General features: G+C 56.0%; 1 protein-coding gene across 2 annotated transcripts in view; it reads left to right on the forward strand.

Moving 5' to 3' along the window:
• The window catches only part of CABLES1 (Cdk5 and Abl enzyme substrate 1), a 44,108-nt gene extending 33,321 nt beyond the window's left edge, over nucleotides 1–10,787 (forward strand). For both annotated transcript variants that reach the window (XM_038766726.1, XM_038766727.1), the window contains exons 7-9: nucleotides 2,949–3,055; nucleotides 7,169–7,376; nucleotides 8,024–10,787. In XM_038766726.1, the coding sequence (XP_038622654.1) occupies nucleotides 2,949–3,055; nucleotides 7,169–7,376; nucleotides 8,024–8,164 (456 nt within the window). In that variant the 3' untranslated portion in view covers nucleotides 8,165–10,787. The remainder of the gene's footprint in view (nucleotides 1–2,948; nucleotides 3,056–7,168; nucleotides 7,377–8,023) is intronic.
• Nucleotides 10,788–10,867: the final 80 nt, after the last annotated feature.

Raw genomic sequence — 10,867 nt, forward strand, 5'->3', positions numbered from 1 at the left:
AACTCCAGTTGGAAAGGCAGTGCTTTCTATAGTAGCATCCGACTCCTTTTAGCTCACCAGAGCCTCCGGCTCCATTCGTCCTGGAAGGGTCTGCCATTTTGAAAGTGAGCTAGGAAGACAGGACTCTTCAGAAAGGACTCTTGTTTCCTTTCGGGAAACAGAAAACTATTCAGGTGAATTTTCCTGATTGAAATCACCTCCTTATATAAAGACCTGAAGCCACTATCCCACTTTTAGCTTGGGTTTTCAATCTGTTCTCGGTTCACCTTTGAAACGGAGCCGTGGATTAATACGATCCAGTATCCTGAAACGTCTTCTCTGTGCCTCAGCTACCTCATCTGTAACATGGGGATTAAGAATGTGAGCCCCATGTGGGACAGGGACTGTGTCCAGTCCAGTTTAGTTGTATCTGCCCCAGCACTTAGAACAGTGCTTGCCACACAGTAAGCACTTAACAAATACAACAATAATAATAATAACCTTGCCCTCCAGACACAGGGCCTAACCTGGCTACTCAGTGTAGAGAATTGACAGCCTCCTTCTTTGCTGTCAGAACACTCGTTTTTAAGAATTCAGTTAGTATTCTTGTCCCCACCGCAGAGGCCAAGGGGACAGGGTGAGGACCCTGATAGAAAGAAGAAGCCACAGGTGCAGCAAATGTCAGATTGAAATTTCAGACCGTATCCGAAGGTCCTGCCCATGGAGGGGTGTGTAGGGGTGGGGTGCTTGGGCTTGCCCACCTCCGTTTCCCAGAGAGACACTGGTGTTCTTGGTGGCGGGAATGGATTTTTCAGTGTGCGAAATGGGTGGGATTTGAAGTGACCTGTCCATGTAACACTTGCGGTCATCATCATCAATCGTATTTATTGAGCGCTTACTATGTGCAGAGCACTGTACTAAGCGCTTGGGAAGTACAAATTGGCAACATATAGAGACAGTCCCTACCCAACATTGGGCTCACAGTCTAAAAGACTGTGGTATTTGTGGTATTTGTTAAGCGCATACTATGTGCCAAGCACTGTATGAAGCACCGAGGAAATTCAAATATTGACCTTAGGGCAGTCTACAACCGAATGCCAACACCGATCGTTCATATTTGGGCACCTGCTATAACCAGTCAGACTGGTCAGACTGATGGTCCTGAGATGCTCCGCTTTGGGTCCAGGTGAGCCGTCTCTGGTTCAGCCTGGTCCGTCTGCTCCCCGCCCGGTGACCAAGCGTGGGCCCAGGCTGGCGTAAAACTTGTTCGGGGGGGTGTTGGTGTCCCCGAGAGCCAGACGCCCTCAGAGTTGCTGCAGGGGCGTATGGGCAGGGCTGGGCTGGGGCAGATCTGAGGGTCTCCGCGCGGGCTTCAGGGGTTTTGGAACTGCCCAAGGGTCGGATTTTTCTCACGTGACAATAATAGTTGTGGCACTGGATGAGGATCTACTCTGTGCCGACACTGTGAGGAGAGAGAGGGAGAACAGGTATTTTATTTATCTCCATTTTATTTTATTTTCTTTATCTCTGAAGAACAGAGAGGTTACGGTCACCCCAGGCAAGGGACAGCCCGGGTTAGAACCCAGGCGTCCTCCCTCTCAGCACTGTGCTCTTTCCACGGGGCCACCCTGCCCCTCAGACCACTCCCACCGGGGCCCACGGCCCCGGGTCACCCCCTACCCCTAAGGCAACCGGGCCCTGCCAGGCTCCGACTGGCAGAGCCATTTCCAGCCGGCGCTTCTCCCTGATGGCCACGTCTGAGACTGACCCTCCCTCCTCACCCCCCGGACCCCGTAGATGCTGAGCTCCACGGCCCTGCAGGTTGGTTTTGGCTGCCTCGTCTCGGACCCCCCTTGGGGGGTACTGGAAGTCTAGCCACTGGTCCGTGGGGGAGAGCATGGAGCTAAGAGCTCTCTCCGGCTGCACCGCGTGCACGCACATCTGCCCACCAGCACCTCCTGACCGCCGCTTGCACACACAACTGCACACACAGCTGCACACGGGCTCTCCCAGCTGCAGCGTGCATGCGTATGTACACCCCAGTAGCCCCCGGCCACAACGTGCACACACATCAACACACCCCTGGCCACCACCTGCAGGCACACTGCAGGTCACTTTGGAGGCAGGGAGGTAAGGTAAGACCTGGTGTCTAATCCCGGCTCCGCCACCTGTCTGCTGTGGGATCTTGGGCAAGTCACTTCACTTCTCTATGCCTCGGTTACCTGATCTGTAAAATGGGGATGAAGAGTGTGAGCTCCATGTGGGGCCAGTACTGGGTCCAACCAGTGTGGCTCAATGGAAAGAGCCCGGGCTTTGGAGTCAGAGGTCAGGGGTTCAAATCCCGGCTCCGCCAACTGTCAGCTGTGAGACTTTGGGCAAGTCACTTCACTTCTCTGGGCCTCAGTTACCTCATCTGTAAAATGGGGATGAAGACTGAGCCCCACTTAGGACAACCTGATCACCTTGTATCCTCCCCAGCGCTTAGAACAGTGCTTTGCACATAGTAAGTGCTTAATAAATGCCATTATTATTATTCTTATTAGCTTGTAATAATAATATATAATATATTATATATATTATTATAATATAATAGTAATAAAAGTGGTATTTCTTAAGGGCTTACTATGTGCCAGGCACTGTACTAAGCGCTGGGATGGATACAAGCAAATCGGGTTGGCTGTAGTCCCCGTCCCAGGTGGGGCTCACAGTCTCAATCCCCATTTTACAGATGAGGTAACCGAGGCCCAGTGAAGTGAAGTGACTTGCCCAAGGCCACACAGCAGACAAGCGGCGGAGCTGGGATTAAGAGCTTCCAACTCCCGGGCCTGTGCTGTTTCCACTACGCTGTCGTATCTACCCCAGTGCTTAGTACAGTGCCTGGCACGTAGCAATGACTTAACAAATACCACAATTATTGTAATGATCATTATTCTTATCTTGGCGTGACCGGGTGGTCTGATCTGTTGCAGACCACGGTGATCGACTACGTGAAGCCATCCGACCTCAAGAAAGACATGAACGAGACCTTCAAGGAGAAGTTTCCTCACATCAAGCTAACCCTGAGCAAAATAAGGAGGTAGCATACAGATTATTATCAATCCTAATACCACCACTGATAATAATGACGACGGTGGGGGCTTGTTCAGGGTGCCGAGCACTGTCTGAGCGCCGGGGTAGATTCCGTACAGAGCCGGCTCCTGTCCCACACGGGGTTCCCGGTCCCCGGAGTGAATCACCTGTGTGAAAATGCTTCTTGCTGTTGTGGGCTTCCTGGGGTTTGCGAGGCGATGGATGGTTTTCCCAGAGCAGTGGGGTGGGGATCAGGCAGAACCGGCCGCCGAACGGTCAACGGGGAAGGGGGCCGGCCCGGGGCCCCGCAGCGGGAGATGAACTTGCCACCTAAGAGAAACCGGGCCCCCGGGAGGCTTGGAATGGTTTAGCTGGATCCGAGCTCAGGCGGCGAGACTCTCCGGACACCCGTGACTGGAGAAAGTCGACCAGCGCTACTTAGTGAGCACCCCCCGGGTGTAGGGTGCTGCACCTCACGCTTGGGAGAGTAGAGCCGAAAAGGGGAAGGAGCCAGCCTTCATCGGGCTTTCCTTGGCACCCCCAACTCAGACCCTTGCCCGGAGTCCCTGGGGGCCGGAAAGCCACGGGGACCAGGCGGAACAGCGTTTGAGTTTGATTAGACAATCAGTGGGATTTATTGAGTGCTTACTGTGTGCAGAGCACTGTGGTGAGCGTTGGGTAGTGTGGATTTCTGGATCCCTTGTGATGCGCAGGGCCCTGTAGTGAGCCCTTGGCAGAGAACAATACAACAGAGTAGGTAGAGGCGATCCCTGCTTGTATCGCTAGGCATCCAAACACTCATCGAGGCCACCGCACTTGAATGGGAAGGGAGTGCGGGGGGAAGGGAGGAAGCCCTCTTCCCACGGCTGTGTAATGAATGCCCCAGTGGAGAGGAGAAGTCGTCACCCCTCGGCTTGTGCTGAGCCGCGGGGGCCACGTCTTACTTCCCACTTGGATATTCTCTCTCAGTGCCTAGTAGTCGGGCAATAGTTTGTACAGGGTGCCCACTGTGTGCAGAGCACTGAACAAACTATTTGGGAGAGTATATCACAATATAACAGACACATTTCCTGCCGACAATGAGCTTACAGTCCAGTGGGAGAGAACTACAGCGCTCTACACACAGCAAGTGCTTCATCCATACTGTTACTAGTAGTTCATTCATTGTCGTATTTACTGAGCGCTTAATCTGTGCAGAGCACTGTACTAAGCACTTGGGAGACTGCAGTATAACAAGAAACACAACGAGCTAATGGTTTATGCCAGTTTGGAATGGGAATGCCCTTTCTAACACTCTGCCAATCAGTTCATCCGTAAATCAGTAGTATCTGCTGAGCGTCTACTGAGGGTAGAGCTCCTTACTAAACTTTAATGCATTCATTGTCGTATTTATTGAGCGCTTATTGTGCGCAGAGCACTGTACTGAGTGCTTGGGAGAGTACAGTGTAACAACAAACAGACTCATTCCCTCCCTACAACAAGCTTATAGGCTAGATGGAAGGAATGCCCTTTCTAACACTCTGCCAATCAGTTCATCCATAACTCAGTAGTATCTGCTGAGGGTAGAGCTCCTTACTAAACTTTAATTCATTCATTGTCGTATTTATTGAGCGCTTATTGTACACAGAGCACTGTACTGAGTGCTTGGGAGAGTACAATGTAACAACAAACAGACACATTCCCTGCCCACAACAAGCTTATAGGCTAGATGGAAGGAAACAGACGTTAATATAAATAAGTAAATGACAGATCTGAACATAAGTGCTTTGGGGCTGGGAGCTGGGAAGAACAAAGGGAGCAAGTCGGGGCGATGCACAAGGGAGTGGGAGAAGAGGAAAGGGGAGGCATAGTCAGGGAAGACCTCCTGGAGGAGATGTGAAGGTGATGGAGTGCTTTTAAAGCCAATGGTGAAGAGTTTTTGTTTGATGCAGAGGTGGATGGGCAACCCCTGGCATTTTTTGAGGAGTGGGGTGACGTGTTCTGAACGTCTTTATGGAAAAATGATCCGTTGGAAGGTGGTGGTTGTGGGGAACAGGGGGTCCAGTAGACCGAGGAGACACAGCAGGGAGGTTACATTCTAACTGGGAATACTAGTCATGGGGGGAGTAGGGTGACTGGCTCCCCGAGCCATCCGAGACCAGCTTCACATGCTCATGAGGAGGCAGGTACCACCAGCCCCGAGGCTCTCGGGGTACTCGGAAACAGCGATGCACACCCCCATTTGCCCCCCGGTGACCCCCACCCCATTGCCTCCACCCAAGTTCCCATCCCTCTTGATCCTGTACTGGAAGGATCAATCAATCAATCAATCAATCATATTTATTGAGCGCTTACTATGTGCAGAGCACTGTACTAAGCGCTTGGGAAGTACAAATTGGCAACACATAGAGACAGTCCCTACCCAACAGTGGGCTCACAGTCTAAAAGGGGGAGACAGAGAACAGAACCAAACATACCAACAAAATAGAATAAATAGGATAGAAATGTACAAGTAAAATAAATAAATAAATAGAGTAATAAATATGTAGAACCATATATACATATATACAGGTGCTGTGGGGAAGGGAAGGAGGTAAGATGGGGGGATGGAGAGGGGGACGAGGGGGAGAGGAGGGAAGGGGCTCAGTCTGGGAAGGCCTCCTGGAGGAGGTGAGCTCTCAGTAGGGCCTTGAAGGGAGGAAGAGAGCTAGCTTGGCGGAGGGGCAGAGGGAGGGCATTCCAGGCCCGGGGGATGACGTGGGCCGGGGGTCGACGGCGGGACAGGGGAGAACGAGGTACAGTGAGGAGATTAGCGGTGGAGGAGCGGAGGTTGCGGGCTGGGCTGGAGAAAGAGAGAAGGGAGGTGAGGTAGGAGGGGGCGAGGTGATGGAGAGCCTTGAAGCCCAGGGTGAGGAGTTTCTGCCTGATGCGCAGATTGATTGGTAGCCACTGGAGATTTTTGAGGAGGGGAGTAATATGCCCAGAGCGTTTCTGGACAAAGATAATCCGGGCAGCAGCATGAAGTATGGATTGAAGTATGGATTGAAGGATGTAGTCTTTCCCCTTGTAACCAGCTAGGGGTGGGCGAGCCTCGGGCCTAGGTCTTCAAGACTCAGGGGCCGAGAGCCTGTGTGCCCAAGGGATGCCAGGGCTGGGGCTCAGCCACCTGCCCGCTCTCGTTCCTGCCTGTTCCGTCCCCACGGGGGCAGCGGATGGGGCAGGTGAGTCAGAGAGCTGTGCATCGTGAAGGGCACGCATGGAGTCAGCGTGGCTCAGCGGAAAGAGCCCGGGCTTGGGAGTCAGAGGTCATGGGTTCTAATCCCAGCTCCGCCACTTGTCAGCTGTGTGACTTGGGGCAAGTCACTCAATTTCTCTGTGCCCCAGTTCCCTCATCTGTAAAGTGGGGATGAAGACTGTGAGCCCCATGTGGGACAACCTTGGTTACCTTGTATCCCCCCCAGTGCTTAGAACAGTGCCTGGCACATAGTAAGCGCTTAACAAATACCAATATTATTATTATTATTTTTAAGAAATGCCCATCTATGGCCACTGAAGGCAGTGGAACGGTTCTGCCGAGCACTTTCGAGTCCCACTGGCCGAGTGGTCTGAGGCCCCTACCCTATACCTGCAAGGGGAGAGCCCTCTGCATGGGGGCCTGGGTTCGAATCCCCCCTCCGGACGTGCACACAAAATTCGCAGCAATATTTGAGGAAAGCGCCATCCTGGTGCCCCGGCCCACCCCTGCATGTGGACTGGGGAGGGTTGGGCAGGGGGTTGGCGTTCCATGGGACCCTCCTCCGGCCATCCATCCACCCCTCGTCGGGCCCATTTGGCCCTCTCGGTCCGGGAAGGTTGGCTCTCATCAAATGCTTAGTGCCGTGCTTTGCACGCAGTAAGTGCTCAATAAATATGAGAGGGATTCAGACTGTTTTCTGGGGCCAATCCTGGGGTCAGGGGCTGGAGGGCAGAAGCTTTAGGAGCATCAAGTGGGCAAATCGTTTTGAGCCCAGCTGCCAGGCCCGCCCCTCCCCCCGACCTCCTGAGCCCCTGCCCAGGGCAGGGCAGGGCTTTTGGCCGGCCATCCTCTACCTCCCCTCGCTGACCGAGGCGTCGCTCCCTCCTCTCTCCCGCCCGCCTCCAGCCTGAAGCGAGAGATGCGGAAACTGGCCCAGGAGGAGTGCGGCTTCGAGGAGCCCACCGTCGCCATGGCCTTCGTGTACTTCGAGAAACTGGCCCTCAAAGGGAAGCTGAACAAGCAGAACCGCAAGTTGTGCGCGGGAGCCTGCGTGCTGCTGGCGGCCAAGATCGGGAGCGACCTCAAGAAGCACGAAGTCAAGCATCTGATCGACGTGAGTGAGTGCCCCGGGGGCGCCCTGTCTCCCCACTTGTCCGCCCCCGGGTCCAGGGCAGGGGCCGGGCCATCCGCGGAGGTCCCCACGGCCCCGGGGAGGGCTAGCAGGGGTTGGTCCGGCCCCCCGGGTGGTGTCGCAGCAGCCGGGGGGGCAGGTAGGGGTGAGCTCTTCTCTATGGTCACGTGCCCTGGGCCAAGCAGATGAGGCTCGGAGCCTACGGGAAGGGGCAGTTGCAGTCCCGACCTGGAGTCCGGCCTGGGCTCGCCCCGGAGGAGACTGCTGGGGCCAGGGGAGGGTGAGCAGGGATAGAGAGCTGTAACCATCGCGGTACATCTGGAGCTGGGGAGGGGCCCCGGGCCAGACCACTGGCCAGGGCCCAGGCTAGAACAGGCAACATCGAGGGGCTTCTCTGGGGTCAGACAGGAGGCTCGGAGCCCAGGACGGGGGCAGACCACCCAGTCCAGGCAAGCCAGGCCGGGTGGGACCGCGGACCGATCGGGCTCCAGTCCCAGCGGGCTGCCTCACCCCAAGCTGAGGGCACCCCCGGGCCGTGGCCCAGGCCAGACGGCCACCGGGGTCAGAGCCGCGACGGCCCGGGTTTCCCGGACACAGGCCAAGTCCCTCTGTCTCTGACCCCGCCGCAGAAACTGGAAGAGAAGTTCCGGCTGAACCGGCGGGAGCTGATCGCCTTCGAATTCCCCGTCCTAGTGGCCTTGGAGTTTGCGCTTCACCTGCCCGATTACGAGGTGCTCCCGCACTACAGACGTCTGATCCACCACTCATAGCCCGGGCTGCCCTTCCCGGGCCGGGGCCGGGGCCGGGGCCGGGAGGGGGACCCACGGCTGCTCCTGGAAACGCGGAAACAGACTCGCTTCCCGTTTCCACGAGAGCATTGCCCTTGGCAGCCGACCTGGCGGGGCGGCCAGGAACTTTCAGCTGCAGGAACTGCCGGGCAGTTAGCCATTCCAAGCGGGGAGACCAAGTCCGATCTGGAGTGACCAATGCAGCCCTCCTCGGCACCGTAAGATCCAGGATCGATCGTGGCATCCTCTCCCTGCTCGGAGAGAGGGCCCTTCTGAAGTAGGGGTCAAGCCGAGGAGAGCCATCGTCAGGGGGGCCAAAGGGCAGGCCCTCGCTCTTGGGGATCCTGGTTCCCCCGGGGGTGAGGCCAGTACGGGCGGAGGGAGGTGATGGGAGGGACGGCCCAGAGCGGGAAGCCCCGCTCCAGCTCCCTACCGGGAACAGGAGGATCTTTCTGGGATTCTCCCTAGCCTAAGGACCACCCCGGGTAGCGACGGTCCAAGGGTTCCTGGGGAACCCTCTGGCAATCCCCGGGATGGCTGAGTCCCTTTTGGAAAATGACCCCCCTCCCAGTCCCGCACCCATAAACTCAGGATCGTCCCCGGGCCGGGTGGTTGCCCTTATGGCGGGTGGTCGGGCTGACGAGGTGGGATTGGAGGGTGGGATTCCCTGGCATCTTTTCCTCGTTTCAAGGTCCACCTCATGCAAAGTTTCCACTGGGCACTTTCCCCACTGGTGGGGAGCCAGTTCCGGGTGGCCCCTGAAGCGTCGTGATTCCGTGCTCTATGTTAGAGTGCGAAAGGAACTCTTTGAAGTGGGCGATAGGTCAGTCAAAGGGTTGTTTTGCAGAAACATCGGTAGGAATGAGACTTCTACCCGGGGTTCCTGGGCAGAGACGAACGGCACCGAAAGGTCGAAGTTGAGTTTGGGAAAAGAGTAGCCCCGTCTTTCCCTAAGCGACCCGGGGTCTGAGGCCGTCTTGGAGCCCAAGGGGTCAGAAAAACTGGAACCAGGCCCTCTGACCCTGTCAGCATCAAGAGCTGCAGGAACCAGTGGGGCTAGGGAAGGACATTCGAAGGAGTTTAACGTCTACCTGATGCATGGTATTCGGAATGGACATAGGTCCAAAGCCTCCTTCCTTGCTAAACCGGACACATCCTCACCTAATTTTGAAAGTCCAGATACCGGGATAGACAGTTAGGCTTGCCCAGTTTAGTCAGGGGTAGTGGGGGTAGGGGGTGCCATTGTCTGGTTGACTGTCCCGTCCCCTCTGCCCCAGGAGTCCAGTTGCAGATGTTCAGATGAGCCTGAGGGTGGGCCAGACTGGTTTCCAGTGGAGGGTTGGAACTGGATCCTAAGGCGCAGGACAGGGCTCGCTCTTACTTCCCAGTTTTACTGAGTCCTGTCCACATCCTCTTCTCCCCACCCCTAACCCTCCTACCCTCTGGACTCAGGAACAGAGCAAGCAGAGTACTTGCTGCTTGCTCCACACAACCCGAGTCAAGTTCAGCCCTGCTCAAACTTCTAGCCGCCTCTCCGCCTGGTCTGTGGGTGGGGTGAACAGGGAAAGGCCTCAGAGGCCTGTGTCCGGCACGGAGACGTTCCCCTTTCCCAAGATCGGACAGATAGAGAAGATGCCAGAGACGTGGAGCAGCCCCTACGAGAAACTGCCCCCTCCTCACCCCCCCAAACATACACGCACACTGCAGTGGCTACTTTGGCGGGGGAGAAAAGGGCTTTCAGAAAGAGGCCTGAGGCTCCGTTTCTGCACCGGGGACCTGATTTCAGTCTCTCAGTCAGAGCACCTGGTGTCACCTCCGCCCCATCTCCCCACCCCGATTGGGGCCCAGGTTAAAGGCATTCTGGGAGAGGAGGGGATGTGTTTGCCTTTGGGGGACATTTTATATCGGTCACTGGTTGAAGAGCCGTTCTGCATTTTCAACCCTCCATTTTATCCTGTGGGGCCGGGGCAGTGAAGTGCTCAGGCGCTTAGAGAAAGAAAAAGATGGCAAGGTGCACCCTGTCCGGAGGGGCCGAGGGCAGGAGAGGAAGGGGCTGGCGGAGGCTGGCCGGGATCTAGCCCGAGAGCCGCTTCCCCCTCCGCTGAGCCCAAGGGCTTGCGCCTTCCTGCCCCACCATCTGACTTCCAAGAAGGTAGCAGCTCAAGGAAGAAGTTGTGGGGTTCACTTAGGAAGCTAACGAAGCCATATTGCTCAGCTGGTAGCCCTTGAGAGGGCTTGCCTGCCAGCTGCAGGCCGTCGGGCTGCTCCACACCACTCCCTGCGCTCCTGGAGGCAGGGGAGACCCCAAAGGAACTGGGCAACCTGTCACATCCATCTCTGCCCGAACCTCAGGAATCGCAAGGCCCTTCACCCGGCCCGGACCCTGGGACCGAGCCAGAGACCGGACAGTTTCCTGCCTCTCCCCATCCTGGTAAGACCTCGTGCTGCTGGGCACGAGCGAGGTGTCACGGTGACTTTTACGTCCTCTTCCTCTCCTCTGCATCGTTCATTTTGTACCTTAAGCTGTACTTGACTGATCTTTGGGGGGTTTGAGGTGGTTTTCTCTCCCCACCTCAACCGGAAATAAAAAAACTGTTTGATGCTACCACACCTGACGGTCCTTTCATCCTCGTCTTCACCTGAAGGGCACAGAGTTCAGTACTGACAGGATTTGGGTAGCTGTCC

The sequence above is a fragment of the Tachyglossus aculeatus genome, chromosome 25 (assembly GCF_015852505.1).
Source record: "Tachyglossus aculeatus isolate mTacAcu1 chromosome 25, mTacAcu1.pri, whole genome shotgun sequence".
Classification (NCBI taxonomy): domain Eukaryota; kingdom Metazoa; phylum Chordata; class Mammalia; order Monotremata; family Tachyglossidae; genus Tachyglossus; species Tachyglossus aculeatus.